The 26,975-nt window shown below is 43.9% G+C and overlaps 1 protein-coding gene across 2 annotated transcripts in view; it reads right to left on the bottom strand.

The window, feature by feature from the left end:
* Positions 1-26,975, bottom strand: part of PRKCE (protein kinase C epsilon) — a 539,420-nt gene that overhangs the window by 84,731 nt on the left and 427,714 nt on the right. For both annotated transcript variants that reach the window (XM_050754093.1, XM_050754094.1), the window contains exon 11: positions 17,470-17,624. In XM_050754093.1, the coding sequence (XP_050610050.1) occupies positions 17,470-17,624 (155 nt within the window). The remainder of the gene's footprint in view (positions 1-17,469; positions 17,625-26,975) is intronic.

A 26,975-nucleotide genomic window follows, 5' to 3' on the forward strand; every position in this document is an offset into this window, starting at 1 on the left:
ATATAATGGTGGAGGAGACAATGCACCCAGGCGGAAGAATTCTAAATAAATTACGTTGCTACTCTGCCCTCACAGAGGTGAAATATAATTTGTTACTCCTCAGGTGTGGGCTTTATATAATGACTTCTTTCCAATGAATACAGTATGAAAGAGGAGAGAAACTTTACAGTGGAGAAACCTGGCAAACATTTGATATTGACTATCAAGGTCAATATCAATGATAAGTCATGTTGATAGTATGGACCTTTGATATTATGTAATGAAAATGAGACTTCACCCCTGAGGTCTTCCTGTGTAATCCATAATCAGAGTCTAATCATGAGGAAAACATCGGATAAATCCCAATTGGGAGATATTCTTCAAAATACCTGACCAGTACTCCTCAGACTGTGAAGGTCATAAAACAAGGAAAGCTGAGAAAATGTCACAGTCAAGAAGAGCCAAAGGAGGCATGATGACTAAATGTAATATGATATTCTGGATGAGATCCTAGAACAACGACAAGAAGACATTAGGTAAAAACTTAGGAAATTGGAATAAAATATGGGCTTAGTTAATAATAATGTATCAGTATTAGTTCATTAATAGGGGAAGCTGGTGTAGGGTGTGTGGCAACTCTCTGTGCTATCTTTGTAACTATTCTGTAAATCTAAAGCTGTTCTAAAACAAAAAGTTTATTTAAATAAAAATAATGGGCCGGGCGCGGTGGCTCAAGCCTGTAATCCCAGCACTTTGGGAGGCCGAGACGGGCGGATCACGAGGTCAGGAGATCGAGACCATCCTGGCTAATACGGTGAAACCCCGTCTCTACTAAAAATACAGAAAACTAGCCGGGCGAGGTGGCGGGCGCCTGTGGTCCCAGCTACTCGGGAGGCTGAGGCAGGAGAATGGCGGGAACCCGGGAGGCGGAGCTTGCAGTGAGCTGAGATCCGGCCACTGCACTCTAGCCCGGGTGACAGAGCCAGACTCCGTCTCAAAAAAAAAAAAAAAAAAAAAATGGTGTATCTTAGAGACATCTGAAATTTATTGAATATGATATTATCCTCATTCTACAGGTGAGGAAATCAAGACCAGAGATGTAAAGTAACCCAGTGTAGGCCTGTTAACGCACTGGAATGCTTTCCGTTATCTTCATGAGAGAGTCTCTGACTACTAGTCCTGAAGACTGCATACTCCAGTGGAGTCCTGGTAAGTGCTTAACAATGGCTTTCCAATGGGGAAAAACCTTGCTGATTTCCATGGTATAAGTACTACCATCATGGCTGATTTCAAGCTACCAACGTAATGTGACTGAACACAGAACGGGGAAGAGACACGTATAATCAGCTTTCCTGCCGGGAGCCGTAGCTAATTCACACCAGCTCACAAGAGCAGATTGTTAAAATTTCAGAATTTTGTGAGCTGGTTGTTCAACATGGATAGCTTGAAATCGGCCCCAGGGGGAATATTTATACCATAGAAATCAGTTAATGCTACAAATCAGGGTTTTGGGTTTTTGTTTTTTCTATTTTGAAAGCCAGCTTATCAGCATACACCATCAAAACACCAGAGTCCCATCTCATGGTTCTGTCTGTGTTGCTATGAGATCCAGTGTCCTCGGACAAGCCACACCATCTCTGAGTTTCAGTTTAGTCATCTATAAAAGAGAGAATTGGAGGACTAACCTCCCAAGTTTTCTCCCACCTCTGACATTCTGTTAAATACTAGGATCATCTTTCAGTTCCCACATGTTGTTCCAGATACAACCTGAGGTCATGTCACTATGCACTTATAGGGCTTTGACAGTCATTCGATAGCCTCTCAGGCTAGGGTCCCTGGCCTCTATTTGTGCTTTGGGTTCCAGGCATATACAAATTCTGTAGAGCCACAGACCCATTTGGTGTTCCCTCTCCCTCCACCAGAGCCTTTGCACATGCTATTCCCACTCCTTGGGCCACTCTTCCATGTCCTCTTACTCTGGCCAACTCCTACTTAGCCCATTGGATCTCTCTGGGAGAGGTCACTTCCTCCAGAAAGCCTTCTTGACTTTCTCCAAACCAGCTGCGGTATCCCTGTGATATGTTTCTCTGGCAACACCATATTTTTTTTCTATCATAACTCTTATTGTTATTGCTTCTTTTATGGTCTGCCATCCCCACCTAAATTCAAGTGCCAAAGGGGCAGAGACTGTCTCTCTGGTTATCAGTTTAAAAAAAAAGAAATAGGCCAGGCATGGTGGCTCACACCTGCAATCCCAGCCCTTCGGGAGGCCAAGGCGGACAGATCACTCGAAGTCAGGAGTTTGAGACTAGCTGGCCAACACGGTGAAACCCCGTTTCTACTAAAAATCCAAAAATGAGCCAGGCATGGTGAAGGGTGCCTGTAATCCCAGCTATTCAGGGAGGCTGAGGTGGGATAATTGCTTGAACCTGGGAGGCAGAGGTTGTAGTGAGTTGAGATCATGCCACTACACTCCAGCCTGGGTGAGAGCGAGATGCCATCAAGAAAAGAAGAGAAAAGAGAAGAGAAGAGAAAACAAAAAAGAAAAGAAAAGAAAAGAAAAGGAAAAGAAGGAAGGTTCAAAAAGAGGGTAGAGACAGAATGTGCTCCTCTTCCTTGCCATGGCATCTTGGAGTCCTATACCTGGCACAGCAACAATGACTTACTCGTTGTTTGCTGACTGAATAAATGAAGGTCTGCTTAAACTATACTGCTCTCCAAACAACAGATATTTTTCTTAGTTGCTTCCCCAGACAAAAGTACAAATCTAGAAAGAAACCCCCTTCTGATTAATGCTTTTGCATGAGCAGATTTCCATCAAGGGAGGGGATTTCATGAGAGATGCCCCGCTTCCGAGAGGGTGTTGTCTCGGGGGTGTGGCATTCTCAATCCTGACAGGACTAGGACTTCTGAGCAAGCATCCCTGTTCCTCAGCCAGCAGTTCTTGCTTACATGGTTGGTTATAGCCCCTTGAAGGAGCTCTGCTTGCCACAGGAGGAAATAGTTAAACTTGGCAACATCAGATCCCCAAAAAGCTATCTGTTTTGGTTAAGAGGGAGGATTTTGGGTAAATTAGAGAGGGAGGAAAACCCACAGAGGGTGATTTGACATACAGACAGCAGAGCACAGGACCACCGGCCAATGAAGTCTCACCTTCCGAGGAATGACAGGAATTGTGGGCCCGGATCTCTGAATGTTCCTCAGGGCACTCTTGTTACTTGGGATCAGTTACGTTCTGGAGCCTCACTGAGGTGATTTTGAGACAGTATTTTCAGAAAGTCATTTTTAGATGCTGTTCAAGGCATTCCCAGACCAAACAATCTTAGGATCACAGAGCTGGATCATCCAGTCTGGCCACCATATTTTGTGGGTAGGAAAACTGAGACGCAGCAAGGAGAAGTCATTTGCCCAAGGCCACCCAACTAAGACTGAGCTTTATTGGAGTTCTGGTCCCTAATTCCTAACTCTGTGTTCTTTCCACTGCAGCAACTCACCAACCAGACCTTGTGAAGACTAAAAAGACAAGTGAAATGGGGCCATGCACACAGAAAGGAGGCCCAGGGAAAGAGTGCTCCAGAGAGAAGTCCATTAGAAAATGTATCCTGTAGCCAAATATGCTTAGAAAATTCCCTCACCTCCCCGGGGTTGTTTTCTTGATAAATGTAAATCGGTTAATCAAGAAATCATGGGCCATTGGATATAACCATGTATTTATCATAACCCATGGGAACTCTGTAGGGTCAGCCAACCAAGAAATAGTTGCAATGCAGTATAAGAAGTGCTAGAATATAATGTAGTAGATGCAATGCTAACAGGAGGAAGAAATAACTAACTTTGCTGGAAGAAATAACTAACAGCCAGGAAAAATGATCTGAAGCTGAATCTCAAAGGATGAAAAGTTAGCGTAAAAACAAAAGGAAAAAAAAAGTTATTCCAGGAAAAGGTAAGGTATTCCTAAGCAAAGGCACAGAGTGGTAGAAACATGTTGTGTTGTGACTGTTGTTGCTTAGGATCTTGGTAATAAATGCACATTGTGTCTGGGTGTGTCAAAGGCCTGTCAATGAGCACCTCTGTTAGGCTCAACTAGTGACTCAAAGAGGAGATTGGCTGGAGAAGCCATTGAGGAGATGGAAAGGGGACATCTTGTGGGGTAGAAAGAGACCAGTATACAAACTCCAGAGAGGAAGCTAGGGGCAGGGTCAGCTTATGAGTGGCTTTGAGTAAGTGGCAGAAGAGTGTGGACGTGATCTTGTGATAACAGAGTCATGGCAGGCTTCTGAGCAGGAGAGCAACCCAACTCCTTGCTTATCAGAATTAATTGGCCAAGAATGTTAGAAGAAGAGACCCAGAAACAAGGAGAGAGAAGGAGGCAACAATCACCAGTATGAATCCTTAGCTCGCTGCTGCATGACCAGAGGGAAGCAAAACCAATTAAGTGTAGTCTCCACGGCCTCAGCTCACTATGGTACCCCTACCACTCTCCTCCTCACCCCACTTCCAGCCTGAGTCATCTTGAAACAAACACGGCCAACTGGGAGGGACCGACCCACAGAGACCAGCTTCAAACATTCACACAGGACTCTGCTTACCATGGCAAAGTTGCCACTTGTTTGCTGAAACAATTCCCATTTTTAGTAGCTCAATCATTAGCCAAAGGCATTGAAGGAACAAAAATCGTATGACTAAGCCTTGGAGCATTCAGTACTGGCTGTTGAACATATTGAAGCGATAATTGTTCCAAGACATCTACTTTATAGAACACAGCATAGTCATAAAATAAAATATATTGATGCCAAATTCCCCTATATAGGACAGGTCCCAACACCTCAAATTAGCCCTTGTTTGGAAGACTCTAACCAGAAAAAGTGTTTTCATCAGTTGACTAACTAGCAGGATACATTCATCCCCATTTTTGAGATGGACAAAGTGAATCTTACGAAGTCTGCACTCAGCCACTTGCAAAATAGAATAACAATGATAATAATAACAGTAACTAACGTTTAGTGAGCAATTACTCTGTACTAGAACCAGTTGTTACTGCTTTACTTGTGTTAACTCTCATTTGATTCTCACAATATTTCTGTGTGAGGGGGAGTAATAACCCCATTTAACAGACGAAGAAACTGAGGTTTAGGGAAGTTAAGTTCTTTGCCCGACATCACAGATCTAATGAGCGCAGAGGCAGGGTTAAAGACCAGGGGTTCCAGAGTTGTGCCCTTAACCACTATAATGGGTTCTCAGTTCTATACAAGCTACCATGAAAGACACAAAAATAAGAGATGACGGGGTCCCTCATAATTTTTGCTCTGAACACACATTACTAGCTGAAACACTCAAACAAATTCAATCAGGAATTTCCCTTTGGTGCCAAACTTCCTGTTTGCTCTGAACCTCTGATGTCAATGGCAGTCAGAATTCTACTTCTAAGCTGGTCAGCAATAACGCTGCTTCCTCCAAGGAATGTAAACTTGGCTTTCATCCCAGTCAGCTGGGTCTCTCCTATCTCCTCCTCCCTTCCCCTTTGTTAGGTCACAATGCTTTCACCTCTGCAACTGTCATTGGCACGTAACACTGCATGGAATCAGTTTGGAATAAAGATAGTCTCAGCCTCAAGTAGATTTGGACCCATGAAAAAGGGATGACTGGCCGGGCGCGGTGGCTCACGCCTGTAATCGCAGCACTTTGGGAGGATGAGGTGGGCAGATCACGAGGTCAGGAGATCGAGACCATCCTGGCTAACACGGTGAAACTCTGTCTCTACTAAAAATACAAAAAAAAAAAAAAAAAAAATTAGCTGGGCATGGTGGCAGGCACCTGTAGTCCCAGCTACTCAGGAGGCTGAGGCAGGAGAATGGCATGAACCCAGGAGGCAGAGCTTGCAGTGGGCCGAAACTGCGCCACTGCACTCCAGCCTGGGAGACAGAGCGAGACTCCATCTCAAAAAAAAAAAAAAAAAAAAACAGTGATGACTCCTGAAAAACTCATGCTGGCATTTGGCATTCCCTTATTAGGAGACAAGCCCTTCATTTATATGACATGGGAGAGGGACAGAATGATTCTTATGACTAAAGTGCACATTTCCAAAGTCGGCTTCTTTGGTGAAGCTGAAGCCCTATATGACAAGGGTGTGGGGCCAGGTTCTCATGAAGGTGGCTGGGAGCAAAGGGAGCCCAACAGGGAAGTCAAGGCACCAAAGTCAGACTTTGTAGCTTTTTTTTTTTTTTTGAGACAGAAGTCTTGCTCTGTCGCCCAGGTTGGAGTGCAGTGGTACAATCTTGGCTCACTGCAAGCTCTGCCTCCCAGGTTCACGTCATTCTCCTGTCTCAGCCTCCCGAGTAGCTGGGACTACAGGCACCCACCACCACGCCCGGCTAATTTTTTTTTTGGTATATTTAGTAGAGATGAGTTAGCCAGGATGGTCCCGATCTCCTGACCTCGTGATCTGCCTGCTTTGGCCTCCCAAAGTGCTGGGATTACAGGCGTAAGCCACTGTACCTGGCTGACTTTGCAGGTTTACAATGCAAGCAGATATGTCAGCCCTTGCAGCCTATTGGTTACTGTCATGCACATTTATCAGTATCTACGTATTCTGTCCCTGGGTTCCAAAGTGACCACATGAATAAAATATCACCTGATTATGAGATCTGGGCCCTTAGCCTGCAAAAGAGACACACACTCGTATATCTACCAACCTGCTCCTCCCAGACTGCAGTGTTACTGCACTGCCACCATCGTGGGGGTACCTGTAACTCCTCAGGCACTGGCTGAGCCCCCAAACAACCCCGGAGACATTTTTATGCCCAGTAGCTTATTTAACTATTATAATTTATGCCAGGTCCACAGGCCTTGCACTCTTATTTTAATATACATTAGTGATGCCCTTTTACAGATGAGGAAACTGTGGCTCAGAGAGATGAGATCATTTGCCCAGCACTACATAGTTAGTAAGTGACAATACTAGGACTTGAACTGAGGTCCTCAGTATTAGTTTGCTAGAACTGCTATAACAAAAAACTACAGATTGAGTGACTTAACAGGAATTTATTTTCTCGCAGTTGTGAAGGCTGGAAGCATAAGACCAAGGTGCTGGCAGGGTTGGTTTCTTCTGAGTCTCTCTCCTTGGCTTGTAGAAGGTTGTATTCTCCCAGTTTCTTCACAAGGTCTTCCCTTGTGCTTGTCTGTGTCCTAATCTCCTCTTCTTATAAGGACATCATCCATATTGGATTAGGTCACCCAATGACCTCATTTTCCCTTCATTATCTCTTTAAAGGCCCTATCTCCAAATGCCATCACATTCTGAGGTACTGGGGATTGGAGCTTCAACATATGAATCTGGGGGTTGGGGGCATGATTCAGCTCATTCACCCTCTGACTCCAAAACTGTGTTCTCCGCTTAGCCAACCAATAATAATGGAGCCTACTAGGTATCAAAGATTGCACTCAGCACTTCTGCAAATGTTTTCTCATGTAATTTTCTTTTTTTTTTTTTTTTTTTTTTTTTTTGAGACGGAGTCTTGCTCTGTCGCCCAGGCTGGAGTGCAGTGGCGCGATCTCAGCTCACTGCAAGCTCCGCCTCCCGGGTTCATGCCATTCTCCTGCCTCAGCCTCCCGAGTAGCTGGGACTACAGGCGCCCAAAACCGCGCCCGGCTAATTTTTTTTTTGTATTTTTAGTAGAGACGGGGTTTCACCGTGGTCTCGATCTCCTGACCTTGTGATCCGCCCGCCTCGGCCTCCCAAAGTGCTGGGATTACAGGTGTGAGCCACCGCGCCCGGCCTCTCATGTAATTTTCAAAGCAGTCCAGAGAGGTTTGCATTATAATTCCCATGGAACAGTGAGAAAACTGCATTTCAAACAGTTTAATTATTCTACCCAGGAAAACACAACAAAGATGAGGCAGACCCAGGATTCAGCCTCATTCTTTGGACCCTAAACTCTGTGCTGTCTCCAACATACAGTGTTGCTTCCCACGTAAAACTGGGACTGGCAGCAAAGAGGACAGGGTGACCCGACAGTGCCAGTGATGGTGGTGGGATGTGGCAAGATCTCCTTTTTGGAAAGGTCATAAATTCAGTGGACAATAAGAGTATCCACTGTATAAGGTTGGTGTGACGACCAAATAAGTTAATATGTGCGAAGTGTTTAGAAGAGTGTCTGGCTACACAAAGGCTAAGTACGTGTTTTGCTATTATTATTGCTGCTGTTGTTGCTGCTATTATTATGATTCTTATTCATTTCTGGATAAAGAGTGCAGATTTTGAATATTCACCACTATTTTACTTTCCTTCCTAAAATTACACACAAAGATGGAGAGAATAAGAAAGAAACAACGCAACACAATGTTGGAATCTTGAAAGTAAACGGATGAGTGGTAACTGAATTAGTAGAGTCAAGAAAACAGAATCCTGAACCAGCAATGGGGAAGGTCAAGAGCAATCAAATTTATGCTGCAGAATTTCCACCTTCCTATCCCCAAAGCTCAGGAAATATGCAGTAACAGCTACTCTGGAGATGAGGGTGATGTGGAGAGAGATAAAAGAGAGATTTGCTTGAAAACTAGTTATAAACCCAGATTCTTCTTTCCTCTTGGCATGGCCCCTTCCCTGTCCCTAGAGGTTTGTTCTCTGGAGCAGTGAAACAGGATCTCTAGACTAAGCATGGAGTGAGGGTAGTTGGGCATGAGGGTATAGTACTGAACACAGGAGAATTAAATAAACATGTGTACTCTGGAAGCTGGGTCCTCCAATCTGGCTTCACTTGGTTCCTGCAGTGCTGGCCACTAGGCCATCTCCCTTTAGGCAAGACTCTGGGAGTAATCGAAGCACTCCAAGAGGAAAGTCCTAAAAATAGTGATAGTCTGAGGCTCCCCAACTAAGTGGGCCACCCAGATTAGTCTACGGTGAACCCCAAGTTGACTAGTCCAATATCTGAATGATAGTTCCAGAAAGAGAAAACAGAAGAGAAAGAATCATTAAAGAAATAAGTAATACATTTTCTAGAACTGAAGGGCTTAATTTTCTAAATTGAAGAGATCTATCCTGGGTGAGTGCAATAGATGAAAACAGACCTATGTCGCATCATTCAATAATTTTAGAATAATGGAGACAAAGCTTTAACACACTTCTGGAAAACAGAAATCGAGCCATACAAATGATCGAGAATCCAATTGACTTCAGACTTCTGCACAGCAACACTGAGAGTTGGAAGACAATGGAACGATACCTTAAAATTGAGTGAAAATGCTTTTTTTTTTTTTTAATTTCAACTTTTATTTTAAGTTCTGAGTTCTTATGCAGGATGTGCACGTTTGTTATACAGGTAAATGCATGCCATGGTGGTCTGCTGCACAGATCATCCTATCACCTAGCTAAGCCCAGGATCCATTAGCTATTCTTTCTGATGCTCTCCCTCTCCCCACCCTCCCAACCCCATCCCCAACAGACCCCAGAGTGTGTAGTTCCCCACCATGTGTCCATGTGTTCTCATCGTTCAGCTCCCACTTGCAGGTGAGAACATGTGGTGTTTGCTTTTCTGTTCCTGTGTTAGCCTGCTGAGGATAACGGCTTCCAGCTCCACCCACATCCCTGCAAAGGACATGATCTCATCTGAAGATTCTTTTTAATCTAAAATTCTATGCCCAGTGAAACTCTTCATCAAGTCTGAGAGTAAAATAAAGATGATTTTAGATATAAAAGGAAAGTCTCAAAATTTCACTTCCTATATATTTGTTCTCAGAAATCTACTAAAGGTGCTTCACCAAACTGATGCAGTATACAAAAAGAGGAAGGCAGGAGATACTGGAACCAGGAACTTAACATGACAGTGGGAAAAGGAAGCCTAGGATGAAAGTGAAGGGGAATCCCAGGGTGACAGCTTTGTGGCACGCACACAGGGCAGAAGGTAATCTTTTAGACTGGAACAGTTTACAAAGCTTGGCGAAGAATGTATCCAAGAATATGAAATTAATAGAATACTGATTATACTTAAACATCCTAAAAGGAGATATGGACAGTTTGTAAAGAGTTTGTGGTTGAATCAATAATAATTACATAGAAAACAAAGAGATATTTATTAACTCCAGAGAAAATAAACAGAAAAAAATGCATTGAGAAGGAAAAGTAACTATAGCATACCACATAAGTGAATTCCAAATAGTATTTCATAGTCATACTAATGTATACTATATATTCATTGAACCAAAATTACAGAAAACTATATTGAGAGGATGGGAGGTTGGGAAGGGTGTGCATATGTGATAGGGCTGTGGAGGTGGGTAGTGGGTGAGAAACAGAACGAAATCCTCATCTTCCACAGTGGAAAGTCACTAGAGAATGTCTAAAATAATTGTTTTTAAAATCACAATAAGGCTAGGTGCCATGGTTCACGGCTGTGTAATTCCAGCACTTTGGGAGGCTGAGGTGAGAGGATTCCTTAAACCCAGGAGTTCCAGGTTGCAGTGAGCTATCACTGTAACGCTGCATGACAGCCTGGGCAACAGAGCAAGACCCTGTCTCAAAAAAAAAAAAAAAAAAAAAGTAACAATAAGATAACGTTGTTTCTACATACATATCAAAAGACCCAGCTACGAGTTGAATGTGGTTGCTTCTTTGGAAGGTGAAATTGAGGGGAGGGAAGGCAAAAAAAAACTGCTTTGTTATTTACCAGAACACCATGTAGAACTGATTCATCTACATGTATATCTTTGATTAAAGTAACATCTAAGCTTTACACTATCTCATTCTGTGAACTCGGGTGAGTTATTCCACCAATTTTGGTTTCCAAGTTCTGCATCTACAAAACGAAGGAGATGGATTATGCAGTCTCCAAGGCCCTCCCTGATTTAACATTCACTCATCATTTCTGCCATGGTAGCTGATCTCCTTCCATTAGAGACTCGGTCCTTAGATCTTTAGGAGTTTTATGTCAAAATATCATTTTCTATAATGGGTGGGGTAACGCTGACAGCTGAGAACAATGCTCTCTGGGGAAAACAATCCCCAAGTACCCTCAGTGACTTTCTAAAGGTCAGGTCCTAGAAGACTCAAAGGCAAAAAGAGATGCCCTTACTTTCTCCTCCCTTTCTTTGTATTAGAGTTTTAAATAACTTGATAATGTATTAATAGAGGATGAGACTACACATTAGACCTTCCAGTTATTAATTCAGGTTTAACTAAAGACCTTCATCCAAGTCAGGAAATCCCTAACTGTGTGCCAATGGCAGGATATGATTCCAGAGATTAAGGCACACACTTTCCCCTCTGACTAGCAGGATGGCAGGACTAAAATTTATATCACAACTTCATACGCATTTTCCATACGGAGGCCTGGTTTGGAGGGCACAGCTAGAGACCTCAGTACAACCCCAGCTCCTTCTAGGAAAGGCCCTCCTAAGTCTCTCCTATGGGCTTTGTTCCCCGTCTCTGGAGAGAACAAGATAGTTAAGACAGGTTTATAAGATGCACTGAGGTTCTGACTAAATTTTTGTTCCTTGCTCTTAATTCTTATTTGACTTTTTGTAAACATCATGGTCAACAAGGAAAGCCCTTTCTAAGCACCTCCCAAGTACAGAAGAATCTAGGCTTCGCCAAGGCAGAGGCACCTCCTCTCTCTCCCCTCTGCCCAACTCTGGCACCGGGCACACTACAGGCACTGGGGGAAGGCTGACTCCCAGGGAATGATGATAAGGGCTCATTAGAAATCAAAAGGCTTGGAGAATCTAGGGAGGGAGAGTTTATAACTTATACCTTTCTCCGCTGGTGGAGAAAGACCAAATTTTAGTGCTCAAAATGACAAATGTTAATTATTCGTGATATGTGACATAATAAGATGCTCTGTCATTTCCCACTGGCTTTCATATCCTCTATCACAGTCTGACTTCTAGTAATCACTCTCAGCTACCTTTTGAAGGAGACAAGGCAGGTACTATCTGAACTTCACAAGTGGAGAGCAGTCACAAAGAGGTTTTGTAAGTTGCTCAAGAAGATTTTTCAGAAAGTTCTCTAGAAACTGTTAAACTGTTTACCCCTGGGTAGTTATGAGTTTGATGAAGAAAAATGGACTTTACACCATTTTTCACTGCTTAAATTTTTATTTTCCCTGTGACTACTACTTTATCATTTCAAAAAAGAAAGAGTTCAATTTTATCAGAAGGAAAGAATGAAGAAAAAAGGACAAGAAATAATTCATTTCTCTAAAGTGATTTCAGGCATCCCTTTTGGTGACTGGGATGGATAAGACATCTCTAATGTTCTTTCACTGTATCTTAACAATGTAAATTTGAGGTATAATGTGACTGGCTAACATTTACTGAGAACTTACTGTGTGGCAGGTGGTATTTTAAATTATTTAGACCTATCCACCCATGAAATCCCTACAACTTTGTGAGACAGGTATAACTATCATTCCCACTTTATTGATGAGGATGCAGGCAGAAAGCATGGGGACACTTGGTCAGGGCTGTGGAATATACATCTTTCTCCACCCTCTGCTGCACAGCGCTCCTGACTTTCGGATTACAAAAGAAAAAAAAGATACTTTCCTGGCTGCCAAGCCTTCAGCTCCATTCCCAGGCCCCTCTGCTCCCTTCACTGTCTGAGGCATCATCACAAAATCTCTCCTTCATGACATGTGGACAGAGGGAGTATTCTCTGAAAGTCAGCTGCTGCCGTTGAGTGGCTGGGAGAGTCACATGCATAAGCACTGAGCAGCATGTTGAGGAGGAGGAATTTCCCTGAATCAACCTTGGACGGAAGGCCCACCCTTCCAAAACCTCCCACAGTGTCTACAAGTGTATGGGGGGGCGGGTTGTTAAATGCCATAATTAGGAAGAGTGGAAACAGGTGATCTAATGCATTCTTCTACTACAGCACAAGGGACAGGAACCCACCCCCACCCCTCCCCACACTCCATGTCCAGCAGGGAACACAGAGACAGCGCCCTCTGCTGTGTAGGGGGAAAGAGACCAGAGGAAAAGGAGATTGTGTCTATCTGCTTGGGTTCTCTTTCAAGTGTGAGCCAGAGAAATGACTTCTCTTACTTCTTGGACATGGACCAATTAGCTGCTAATTAGCTTGTGTATCAATTCCAACAGGAAAGCCGGAAAATTCTATCTCAACTTAAGCAATGACGCTTATCCTCCTAAACTTGGTCTTGCCTGTCTCCCACATAAATTCCCTGTATCACACACAAAACATGGTCTCTGCCTGGATCAGAATAGCCAGAAGCCAACAGGCAGAAACACATACACACAACTTCTCCATCAACCTCATACAGACCTCCCCAGAGAGCCCTTCTCAGAGCCTTTTGCAGCTTGATACAAAGGCAGCATGGGAAACACAGACCACAGGGTCCTCAAGAATCCATAAAATAAAAGATAAGAAGAAATGGGTGTTTTTGGGGGTCCAGAAAAAGAAATATGTTGTATACTAGAAATGCTTCAAACAAAGACTTGAGAAATATACACCTGTGAGGTAGCAACCCACTGGATTAGAAGACTCTGGGGCAGTAGAGACTACAAGAACAAATATTGATTGATCACCTACTGCCAAGTAGGATACCGTCTTAGATCAACTAGGTAAGCACTCTCAGGTGGAGTTCTCAATGACAGAAGAGGTATCATAAGTAAAAACCCTAGGGTAGCAGAGGGAACAAGCAGAATGCGCAATAAAGAGACTGTCATGTTGCTCAGGGGAGGCATGATCCCACTATGGGAGGGAGTCAGGGGAGGCCGCTCACAGCTGGAGTGCTTGATGAGGTCCCGAGGATGAATTCTCTTCAGCTATGGTCTCCCAATCACCTAGATAACATTTTTTAAAAAATACAAATTCCTAAACTCCATACGTCAGATCTATTGAATCAATAGCTCCAGGAGTATTACTCTGGAATCTGTGTTTATGATTATTATGGCAAAACATACATGAAAGTAGACAGAATAGTGAACTCCAAGTGCCCATCATCCATCTCCAGCAATCACCTACTCATGACCATTCTGTTTTCACCCATCCCCTTACCTATTTCCCCTTCCCCAGTATTATAGGATCTGTATTTTTTTAAACCAGGGACCCTGAGGCAGTCAGATCTTGGATGTGAACTGGGAACCACTGATGCAGACCAGATTAGGAGCAAGGGAATCCTGGGGACAATGGGGGCAAAGGCTCAGAGAAGTGAGAGGGAATGGTATTTTGGGGATAATGGCAAGTAATTTGGAATGCCTAAAGGGTGGCAATGGGGATAAGGGCCAAAAGGTCATCAGGGCCATGGGGCCCTGTTAACAGTACAGTGTCTTTGTGAGAAGCACAAAACTCCATTTCCTCTGGGTAGAAAAGCATCCCTTGCTGAGGGCTGAAGCTCCCCATGCAAGTGGAGAGGGGCTGGATGCCTTCCCCCACCCACTACCTGTGCCCCTCACTTCTGCTGGGCCCAAACTACAAAGCTATGCACAGCAGCCCCAGGGCCTGGGGTCTGGTTCCCAAAGATGTTTGGACTTTATCTTATACGGGCCGAAGGCTGCTAAGAAGGGGAACATGCAACAACCAGTCTGTGTTTTAGAATAGTGGGCAGCAATGGAGGGGAGGTGGATGGATAGACTGGAGGGCAGAAAACCAAGAGGCAGTAAGCTAGTGAAGACAGTGACTACTGCAAACTAGCCAGGGAAGAAGGGAGAGGGCTAGGAAGGTCCAACGTTGATGGGGAGAGGTTTAACAGAAGAGATCTTGTGTGGGGCTCTGGAAATAATGCAGGGCTAGATATAGAGGAATGCTGGATACAGAGATGTGAAGAGTCATTGGCATGTAGAAGCTGTCTGAAGCCATGGGAAGGCTGAAATTGCCCAGTGTGTAGAATAAGAATGGGGAGAGGCATGAAGGCCCTGGGGAAAACCAGCATTTACAGGATGAAGGAGCCAGCCACGGGGATAAGAATGGTTAGGACAATGGGAAGGGAGGTGGGGAGAAGAGAATGGCTCATAGAAGCCAATGGAGCAAAAGTGGTCACAGGTTGGTGAGAGGAAGACATTCATTTAGGGAAGCTGAAATGTAAGGGAAGGTCAAGTTTTGGAGTACCTAAAATGATTAGCAAAGGAGTTTAGAGTTGAACTTGAAAAGGCGGGGTACCAAGTGTCATGGTGTGCAGCATTAGTTGGTGTGTCAGTTACACCTCCTATGCCTGTCATTTACCACGTATGGCTTTGGACACATTCCTTAAATTGAGTCTCTGTATCCCTGCAATAAAATGTTGGTGATTGTACCCACTCTATTAGAGATGGGGAAGACATCTCAAGGAATGGCAGTTTTTCTTCTTGTCTTTGGCACCTAACAATGCACAGCCTTGAAGTACGTGCATTGTATCCAATTCCTGCATCTCTAAGTAGCTTGTAAATTGCTTTCAGGATAGGGATTAAGGCCATTCAGACCATTAACTGAAGTCAATGATCCTATGTTGACATTTATTATGCACAAATCAAGAAGAGCATGTAGAATAAGAATAAAGGAAGATTGAAGGTTTCATAAAAAGAAGAAATGGCCCTTTGAGTATGAAACTTAGAGAAGGATCCATATAGATGTCCAATCCTACCACAAGGTGAACAGTGGCAGGTGCAGCAATGAAAGTCTCAAATCGCAATTTCTTCACAAAGGAAAGTGTGAAGGATGCAGAGACTCACTCTGGCTAATGGAGCCAGGCAGGCAGTGCTGCATGGGGTTTTGCGGCTGGACAGAGGAGGTACAAATGAGGGCAGAAGCACAGCAAAGTTGGAAATTGGCAGGTGAGTTTGAGGAAAGCTAAGAACCTTTGTGGGTGCGAAACAAGGGGTGTGGGAAGTGAGGAGAGAAAGGTGTATGAAGCTGTAGCAGACACAGCCTAAAGTGACCCCCAACTCATACTCTGGTATAATCCTATAATCTTTTGCCCTTGAGTAAGGTGGAGCCTGTGACTTACCTCTAACCAACAGAATATGGCAAAGCTGATGTGATATCACTACTGGGGTTATGCGATATTATATGGCAAAGGGATATTGCAGATATAATTAAGGCTCAAATCATCTGACTTTGAGTTAATCAAAAGGGACATTATCTTGGGTAAGCCTGATTAGGGTCATTGACAAGAAGGCCCAGACCTTCCCTGAAGTTAGAGACTTACGGCAGAAAACACTTGCTCTGCTGCTGGCCTTGAAGGAGCAAGTCACATGAGTTCTAAAGCTGCAAGGAAAAAAAAATCTACCCACAAGCACATGAGCTTGAAAGATGAGCCCAAACTTCAGAAGAGAATGCAGCCCCAGCTGATTCCTCAATCACAGCCTCATGAGACCCTGAACAGGGCATGTAGGTAAGTCATACCTGGACTCCTGACCCACGGAAAGTGCAAGATAATGGAAGGGTACTGTTTGACACCATTACATTTGCGGTCATTGGATATGCAGCAACAGAAAAAAAATGCATGGACTCCCATGGCAAAGGGCCATGAATGGCAGCCTAGGAAGCATGGGCTTTATTATATGGGTTCTAGGAAATCACTGACTGAGGAAGCTTAGAGATGGCAGAAGGAAGGGAAGCCTGGAGTGGGGTTGACCAGAATGCCTTGAAGAACATCTGGCCAGGGCCCTGCTCCCAGGAGCAGGTCAGTAATGTTCAGATGAGTAACCAAGTTCTAGGTGAAACCAAGCCAGCTACCCTTCTACCCAATTAAAAAATAAATAAATAAATAAATAAATAAATAAAAATAAAATAAAAAAAGAGGAAGCAAAGACCAAGTGAAGAAATTAACAGCATTGAGAAAACCTTAAGGAACTTTAGTGTTCTTGTTGCTAATTATAAATATTTACTCCTCCCAGCATTCCTAACCTCACAGAAAAGCCTGCATAGCCTTGTTCTCTTTATGGAAAATTAGTGTGCGCGTGCATGTGTGTGTGGACGTGCGTGTGTTTCTTGGAAGGGGAGCGGGCAGTAATAAAGGATTGGACGATCTGCAAAAAGTCACTTCCTGTTGGATATTGTCTAGTTCCCATTCCCTGTTCCCCACCCAAGATCATAAACCCCCAGTCCCTCAAGCAACTCCTCCTTCCCTGATTCTATCTGCTGGAGAAAACTAAGCCAAACAAACTCAGGAAGTGGCAAGAGACTGGGAAGGGGAGGAAGTTCATGGCACAGAAGAAAAACGTAAAGAGAATGCCCTGATGTTCAAGGAAGAGGGTGGAGGAGAGAGAGAAATGAAGGTCACACCAAGGTCACCTGGCACCAAGCCTTTAAAATGTCATGCTTGAGCTTTAAATCAAAACTGGCACAAACAGTGGGTCAAATCTCCCAGGGCCATTCAAATACTAACATTCACAGGAATAAACAGCCCCCAAAAAACCCTTCTGTAAGCAAATTGGAACAAACAGCTAATCTAAAGCAGGTTGCTAAGAGATGAGTGGGCAGGAGCTGAAGTCAGTTCAAGTATCTGAAGCATCCTTTATTTTCTTCACTTTCAGCAAAGAGAGGAGGAGAGAAGAAGCTACCTGTAGATGACTCCATGCTGGTGGAGGAACATGAGGGCCGACGTGACCTCTGCAGCATAGAACCGTGAACGAGGCTCATCAAATTTTCGGGAGCGCTGAATCTGAAACATGAGGTCTCCACCATTTACATATTCCATGACGAAAAAGAGGCGGTCCTGAAAGGAGAGAAGAAAATGCCATTTGGGTCATTCGATTGCAGCTGCCCACACAGGCCAGCTTAGTGTGAGCTCAGCATAAGGTTACCAGGAATCAAGGGGGAAGAAGCCTCAAAGGTGGGTGAATCCTGGTAGCACCTGATCCAGAAAGAAGACAAAGGAATAAAGCACACAGATTAGAGTATGAAGTGCAATTTTACTTTTTCTCTGTCTTCCTTTGGTGGGCATCAGCTCGGTCTAGTGGAAGTAGCCTAAATGGACAGAAAGGAGACCGAGATCTTTGATTTTTGTTGCCAACTGGAAGTGTGGCCTTGGACAAGTCTCTGCCCTTTTGGGGTCCAGTTGCCTTTATATGTGTGGTAGGTTGAACAACCCTCCTCTAAAAGATATCCAGGTCCTAACCCTTGAATGTGTCAATGTTACCTTATATGGCTAAAAAAAAAAAAAAGAAAAAAAAAAGGATTTTGCAGATGTAATTAAGTGAAGGATCCTGAGATGGGGAGGTTATCCTGGATTACCAGCATGGGTCTTAAATATAATCATAAGTGTCCTTATAAGAGGCAGGTAGAGGGAGACCTGAGACAGGGAGGAGGAGGCCGAGTGGCCACAGAGACAGAGATTGGAGTGAAGCCGTCACAAGTCAAAGGATGCAGACAGCCCCGGAAGCTGGAAGACGCAAGGAGCGGAGTCTCTGGAGGGAGAATGGCCTGGCCAGCACCTTCATGTAGGCCCAGTGATGCTAGACTCCTGGCTTCCAGAACTGTGAAAGAATACATTTCTGTGGTTTTAAGCCACCAAGTTTGCAGTAATTTGTTGAGGCAGTCCCAGGAGACTAACAGATTGCAATGTGGAATCATGAGACTGTGAACCCCCATTCACTGTGAGGGCCACTTTTTACTTTGGAGGATATTCCTTCCAGGATCCCCTGTGGCTTCCTCCCTCAAGGCAGCCCTCAGAACGGCCAAACCACAGTCACACCTCATTGTAGATGGCCCCTTCTTACCTGCAATCTATGACAATGTGGGGAGAGGATGGACTGAATTCTCTTTGCACCGTTCCTTGACTATTATACTCTAAGCTCCTAGGGTGTGGGACACTCTGCTAGGTGAGGGCAAAGAATTATAAGCCATTGCTGTCCAGGGGAGCTTACAATCCAGGGGTGGAGATGGAAAATGGGCAAAATGATAAAAAAAAACAAAATAGGAGCCAAATGCATGAAAAACACCAGGTGCTAAAAAGATTCAGAGAAAAAGGAGCTCTCTGACTCTGGAGGCCATGGAGGATTTTAGATGTAGCTAGGCCTGGAGAGAAAAAGAAGGTCGGGGGAGGCAGGAACCAATGCCAGGACATGGGAATGGAGTAAGCAAGTTTAGGGGCCAGTAAACTGACCAGATCAGTTGTAGAGGAAGGTTAGCAAAGTAAATGGTGAGGTTTAAGAGGCCAGAGAGGCAGAGCACATTCTTTTTTTTTTTGAGACAGAGTCTTGCTCTGTCGCCACGCTGGAGTGCAGTGGTTTGATCTCAGCTCACTGCAACCTCTGACTCCCAGGCAATTCTCCTGCCTCAGCCTCCTGAGTAGCTGGGATTACAGACACACGCCACCATGCCCGGTTAATTTTTGTAACTTTAGTACAGATGGGGTTTCCCCATGTTGGCCAGGATGGTCTTGATCTCCTGACCTCGTGATCCGCCCGCCTCGGCCTCCCAAAGTGCTGAGACTACAGGCGTGAGCCACCGTACCTGGCTCACGTTCTTAACACATAGCTATAATCTAAGTGAAGCTTCCAGAGGATGTTAGCATATTATTTTCCATTAGGTCTCAGTAAAATTTACCAATGAGCTTCTTTATTTAGGAAGCATATCTATCTTACTACTGACATCTCTTTGAAAATAAAGTCCATAGTTAAGAATTGTTATTAATTCAAACTACTTTCATCCCCACTGCAGTCTCTAGAATTATTCAATCTTTACTGACATTCACAAAGGACCTAAGTCCGGTTTTTCTTCCATTTATTTTGCCCTTCTTCCAGGCCTACCTCGTTTTCTCCCCAGAGTATAATTTTGTAATCAGAAGTACATGGGCTACCTTGCTGACTATTTATTCAATCATCCATTCTCCATTCAAATCCTCATTTCAAAAATTAAATGCTCTGGCCAATCTCAGACCATCGGAATCAGAATTTTTAAGGGTGGGGGCCCGGCCTCAGTAGTTGTAAAAGCTCCTCAGGTGATTCCCATGTGTGGCCAGGGTTGAGAAGCACTGACTCTCCTCCATCTGGTTTCTGCCTAGATATCTTGCATCTGTGCAATATAAGGATTATACATTATTTTGGTCTCCTTTCTGTCGTTTCAAGGATTCCTTCCAAGAACAAAGACTCTTCAACTCATGCATTAGAATCACATGGAAGCTTGTTAGGACACGGATTCCTGAGCCCCCCACTCAGATATCTGGTTCAGAAGATCTGGGGCAGAGTCTGAAAATCTGAATCCTCTAACAAGTTTCCGGGCAATGCTGGCAGGCCAGGGACAACACTGTGACAGCCTCTGCCCTGGAGCACTGGGGCAAGCCTTTCACATGGGAAGTACAGCTGGATCGTTCACTGAACACTAAACCACACTACCTGAAACAGCCACTGAGGTGCCCATTCCATAGTCACCGGCCCTGGACTTGGACTTTAGCAACAATGGAGTATTTCCTTGACTGTGTTTAGGAGAATCCAAATCTCTAAAGGGGAAGAACCTCCCCTCCCCATCATCCTCCCTGGCTGCTTTTTATTCTACCAACACTGGACACAGTTTTTAAGAGTAGGGGCTGTGGGGTGAGAAAGAGGCGTTCCCATATCTGTTTTATCACTCACTGGCTACAAATGACTCCGGCAAATGCCTTTGACTCTCTGTGCTCAGTTTTCTGATCTGTAAAAGTGAGGATGGGCTGGGTGTAGTGGCTCACGCCTGTAATCCCAGAACTTTGGGAGGCCGAAGCGGGTGGATCACTTGAGGCCAGGAGATCAAGACCAACCTGGCCAACATGGCCAAACCCCGTCTATACAAAAAATACAAAAATTAGCTGGGCATGGTGGCGCGTTCCTGTAATCCCAGCTACTCAGGAGGCTGAGGCATGAGAGAGAATCGCTTGAGGTCGGGAGGTGGAAGTTGCAGAGAGCTGAGATTGCACCATCGCACTCCAGCCTGAGTGACAGAGAGAAACTCCGTCTCAAAAAAAAAAAAAAAAAAAAAATCCGAATGATTGAGTAATAGAATCTGCCTTACAGAATTCTCATGAAGGTTAAATTATATGTTAAAATGCCTGGCTCAAAATGAAGATTGGCTATGACTGTTGCTATAGATGGTATTTGAGCAGTTATCATCTTAAGTCTTCATTTTCTCTGACCTCTCTGCAGCTTTCTTCCCTGACCACATCCTCTTTCAACACACACTTGTTTCCCTTGGCTTTCAGATTTCCCCCCTAAATTTCTGGCAGGGCTTTCTCTGCCTCTCTCATGGGCTTCGCCTCTTCCCAGCTGTTAAGTGTCGGAATCCCACAAGGCTGGGCTCCAGATGCTCCCCATCTTCACTGAGTGCTCATTGAGGATCTCCTCCACGCCCAGTTTCCAAGGTACTTCTATGCAGATGACTCACAAGCTCAGACCTCCATCCTAGACTTCTGTTCCCAGCTCCAGACCACTCATCCAAATGCGGTTCTGACATCTCCATCCAGATGCCCCAAAGGCACTCAAACCCAACATGTCCAAAACTGACTTCACGATCTACCCCAATGAACTAGGTCTCATGGCAAACCTTCACCCTTCAGAAACCTGAGTCATTTAATACTTCTGTCTCCCTCAGTCCTCAACAAGTCCTGTCATGTTTACTTATCGTACCTTTGCATTTCGTACCTTTTCCCCTGTATACTTGTCCATTTCTCTCTCCCTCTCTACCACCATCACGCCCACCATTCTGGCCCAAGCAACTATCATCCCTTGTCTAGATTCTTGCAGATGCCTTGCTGCTGATGCTTCCCACATTTACTCCAGTTCCCCCTCCAAATGCTGGTCATGCTCTAGGTAGAGGGACCCTGCTGAAACAGAAATCTGCTTGTAACCCATCCCCCTTCCTCCTCTAAGTCTACTGCTTAGTTTTTTGAGACAGTCTCGTGCTGTCACCCAGGCTGGAGTGTAATAGTGTGATCTTGGCTCACTGCAACCTCGCCTCTCGGGTTCAGGTGATTCTCCTGCCTCAGCCTCCCAAGTAGCTGGGACTAAAGGCAAATGCCATCATGCCCAGCTATTTTTTGTATTTTTAGTAGAGATGGGGTTTTGCCATGTTGCCCAGGCTGGTCTTAAACTCCTGACTTCAAGTGATTCACCCGCCTTGGCCTCCCAAAATGCTGGGATTACAGGCATGAGCCACCGTGCCCAGACTCTATAGCTCGATTCTATTAAAGTCTCCCTGGTACTCTAGGAATAAACGGAAAACTCTCTAATATGCCTCAAAGTCTATGTGGTCTTCTTAGTCTTCTCCTTTCCAGCTGTCCCTTGTTCCCTCTGCCCCAGGGCTTTATTCACGCTGTTCTTTCTGCCTAGAATGTTTTCTCCCCTGCCTTCCTCACCCTTCAGATCTCAGCACAACCATCTTTTCTTCCAGGAATTTGCCCCTGACTTCTCTGACAAGGTCAAATCCCCCTCTGATGTGCTACACTCTCTGTTGTAGCATTCAGCGCAGCAGAATGCTGACCTTCAAATCTAACACATTTGAGGTGTTATTTGTGTAATTAATTTATGACTTTCTCCCCCCGTAGTCTGTGTGCTTCATGAGGGCAGGAACTGTTGGTAACTCTGGCTTGCTGTTTTTTAAGGGAATTGAACTAACCTGAAAGAGAAGTTGTTATAATCTCTTTTAAAAACAAACACCTTGTAAATAGAAGAACTAAAAAATGTTAGGGGGCTATAAGAAGCAAAGAGTGATCTAACTATTTATATCTGCAGGCCAGGTGTAGTGGCTCATGCCTGGAATCCCAGCACTTTGGGAGGCTGAGGTGGGAGGATGGCTTGAGGCCTAACCAACATAGCGAGACTGTCTATAAAAAAAAATTAAAAAGTTAGCCAGGCATGGTGGTGCACACCTATAGTCCCAGCTACTGGGGAGGCTGAGGTGGGAGGATTGCTTGAGCCCAAGAGGTGAAGGCTTCAGTGAGCCGTGATCACACCACCGTGCTCCAGCCTGGGCAACACGGTGAAACCCTGCCTCTAAAAAAGTGTGTGTGTGTGTGTGTGTGTGTATGCATAACTGCAAATTCTTACTGCTTAGCTAGTTAAGTTAGCTAGTTAAGTCAGACTGCTGCTGTGAGCCTGTGTCTGCAGAATCTGGAGCTGGGTGCCCACTCTCACCATTTCAGAGGGTCTGTCTATATCAACACCTCAGTATTTGGTTACAGACTTGAGTGATTCTTTTGTTCTTTGGATAGTTGTCTTCACTTCCCAGTGAAATGTTCAGCTCCTTGAGGAACACACTTACTCTCCCTAGCAATCCTAAGCAATATTAGCTCCAAACTCCACATCTGAGAAGGTGCTCAAGCAAAATCTGCTCATCCAACCTTCACTCCAGGGAGCACCATGAGAGGAGGAATTTTTGTTGCTTTAGTTCCTTACGGTAGTCCCAGCAACTAGAATTGAGCCAGGCATATGGTGGGTTCCTATTATGTCTGCATCAAATGCCTGAGTTCTTGAATACCCACCATGGACAAGGTTCAGATTGCTAGAAACTCAAAGGTAATCCAGAGCTGGTTTCCCCATGTCATTTCTATTGTAAAACCTCATCTTGAGCTATTCTAACTTTAGCCCATTTTGAACTTTAGTTTTAACTTGCTTTCTACTCAACAGAGCTCCATGTTCATGACCCCAAAGCATGATCAACTCTTTTTTTATACATTCAGGCTGTTTTAAAAGCAAGGTAAAAGTTTCATTTCCCCTCTCTTTACTGAGTCTGCATTGTTTCTGACCTTCAAATTTAACACATTTGAGAAGCATGTTTTGATGCAGGGTGAGAACTCAAGTCATTCTGAGAACTGCTTAATTACATAAACTGAAATCAAAAGAAAGCTGGCAAACCCGGCAGCTACTCATTAATCCCCTCTTGGCATAGGTAGAAAACAAAACAAAACAAAACATCAACTTCCTGGTAAAGTAAGCAAATATGTTTTCTGAGGTAATCAAAGATTTTAAAAGCCTTATTCCACCTCCTCCTCCCTTAATCTCACCTGAATGTCTAAAAAGTTACGGTCTTGTGACAGCAAGTAAAATAATAAAATTAGGAAAGAGATTATGTGTCACGGCCATTTAGGGTAAGAATAGTTAATAATGACCTTCGAGCTGGAAGAACCACACCGTGTGTTTGAAATTCCCATCGGGCTCCATTTTCCCAGAGCGCTAACCTTTCCTGCCTTTGAAGAGAAAACTAGGCCTGTCCTGTTTGCCTTTCAAGGTGTGACAGATAGCCAGAGGCTTCCCCTCAGCAGCAGTTTGGTTTCTTTGGATACACAGATTCTCCGTCACCTGTCAGCTGTTTATACGTGCAAAGATTTTATAGCTCTTACATCAATTTCACATAAATGACCAACTAAAGACCAGGCTTGGAACAGCCCTTACTTGATGTGCTGGTGACAGCATGAGCAATTTCTCCAATGTACCATATAAAGAAATTGTGGGTCCTAATTTCACACTCTAAAACATCTTCTCCCCTCCATGTCTATATCATCTAACCTATCAATGGCAACAGGTCTTTCCTGGGTGCCCAGCTTTTGGGTACATGGCTGGGGGATATGGAAGATGACATAAGCCATGGCTTGTGTTTTTCAAGAGCTCGAAACTGAAGACAGGAAATCATGGAAAGCAGCACAAAATGTTGTATAATTATGTGCTAAACTCTCCTGTATCAAATCAGATTGTAAAGCCTATGTATCTGGATTGTATCTTAGCACCCCCTAGAGAATAATCATCTTTCATCCAGGCTTTATCACTTAGAGAAGATCATTATACAAAACAGTCCTATAGAAAGTCCTATATTTTCTTTCTTTCTTTCTTTCTTTCTTTCTTTCTTTCTTTCTTTCTTTCTTTCTTTCTTTCTTTCTTTCTTTCTTTCTTTCTTTTTTTTTTTTTTTTGATGGAGTTTTGTTCTGTCACTCAGGCTGGAGTGCAGTGGCATGATCTCGGCTCACTGCAGCCTCCACCTCCCGGGTTCAAGCAATTCTCCTGCCTCAGCCTCCCGAGTAGCTGGGACTATAGGCGGATGCTGCCACGCCTGCTAATTTTTGTATTTTCAATAGAGATGGAGTTTCACCATGTTGGCCAGGATGGTTTTGATCTCATGAGGTCACCATGATCCACCCGCTTCGGTCTCCCAAAGTGCCAGGATTACAGGTGTGAGCAACCGTGCCTGGCCAGAAACTCCTATATTTTCTATAATATAACTGGTGTTGATGAAACTGACCACTGCTATAGGAATTTGTTTGAGATAAAGCTGAACTGGGGCAAAGACTACATTTAAGTAAAATCTTGAACAATGTGAGTGGGAAGAGGAGAAGGCCTGGTAAATTAGAAGCACAACCTTGAAGGGCAGAGGTAAGCAGAGATGAAAATTACATGTGGGAATGAGGAAGGCAGGTGTGAGCTCAGTAAAAAAAACTGTCATTTAGGGAATAGTGCATAGATGCAGGGAATAGGTAGGAAGGAGACAGAAAAGTGATTCTGAGAACATAGGTAGGCAGTAAATAACCCTAAAGTCTTTTTTTTTTTTTTTTTTGAGACAGGGTCCTGCTCTGTCACCCAGCCTATAGTGCAATGGCACGATCATAGCTCACTGCAGCCTTGAACTCCTGGGCTCAAATGACCCTCCCACTTCAGCCTTCTGAGTAGTTGAGACTACATGCATGTGCCACCATGTCCAGCTAATTTTTTCTTTTTTAGAGACAGGGTCTTGCTATGTTGCCCAGGTTGGTTTTGAACTCCTGGCCTCAAGTGATCCTCCTGCCTCAGCCTCTTACAGGCTGGGACTGCAGGTGTAAGACACCATGTCCGGCCCCTGGAAGTCTTTGGAGTTGTAAAATGGCATCTAGTTGATTTTAAGGAAAACTCTTCTGGAAGCAGAGTTCAAGGTGAATTGGAAGAAGGCAGCCTGAAATTACTCTCTCTCTTCCCCATTTCCATTGTCCAAAATGTTGTATTGTCTTTGAAGAAGATAAACAAGCAATCCTCATTCCTCACTACTACACTTCCTTGGTAGAAATGAAATAAACATACAGCCACTTTGGGAAACTTAATCAAATCAAATTTATTTCCCCATTTCTGAATGTTAAGCCACAAAGAAAGTACAACCATCATTACAATAAATGAAAACAGTAAATAATGAGTGGGACTTTCCCGCTCTAAAGGAGACAGACTATGTGTGAACTACAGGCAGAGCCTTGTTGAGTCAGTGTCCCAGAACTTCCAACTCTGTATTGCTAGGAGGTCAGTGTAGATAATAGAAAGAAGGATTTTTTTTTCTTACTGGGGACTTGCCTGTCAATTCATACAGAATGAAAAAGTCTCATCTGAGTAATAATAATTTTTAGTGATGTCAATTTTCCTATGCAATAATAACAAAAATAATCACCTTAATGATGTTTAAAAAGTCATTTTCACATGCTTTCAGCCCTTCTTCTACTAGGCCTTCACCCCCTGCTAACTCCCATTGTTCAAAGCCATACACAAGTGTGTAACAACCGTCTTGTGGTCTTTCCCCGAATTCAGAGTTATCACAACCAAACTCCTATAGCAAAGGCCAATTCCATCCACACCAATTGTAAGATGGGATGTATAAAATGGGTTTTCACATGGCTAGTTCTTTTCTTTTTCCCTTTCTTTCTAAATGCAATGCTGCATTTTTATTATTTCTTTTTTTAAACTACTTTTTGAGGTCTGATTGACATACAAAAAGCTGTACATATTTCATGTGTACAACTTGATAAGCTTGGAGATGAGTATACACCCATGAAACCATCACCACAATCTATTCCATAAACACATCCATCACCTCCCAAAGCTCCTGTCCATTCTTTTTATTATTATTATATTTTGGCACGCGCGTGTGTGTGTGTGTGAGAGAGACAGAGAGAAAACTTAACATAAAATCTCCAGTCTTAGCAAATGTTTAAGTATACAATACAGTATTGTGAAATTGACACTATGCTGCCCAGCAAATCACTAGGACTTACCATCATCTTTCCTAACTGAAACTTTGTACCTCTTTTTGAACACCTCCCTGATTCCACCTCCACCAGCCTCTGGAAGCCACCAACCTATTCTACTCTCTGCTT

Source organism: Macaca thibetana, chromosome 13 (assembly GCF_024542745.1).
Source record: "Macaca thibetana thibetana isolate TM-01 chromosome 13, ASM2454274v1, whole genome shotgun sequence".
In the NCBI taxonomy this organism is placed as follows: domain Eukaryota; kingdom Metazoa; phylum Chordata; class Mammalia; order Primates; family Cercopithecidae; genus Macaca; species Macaca thibetana.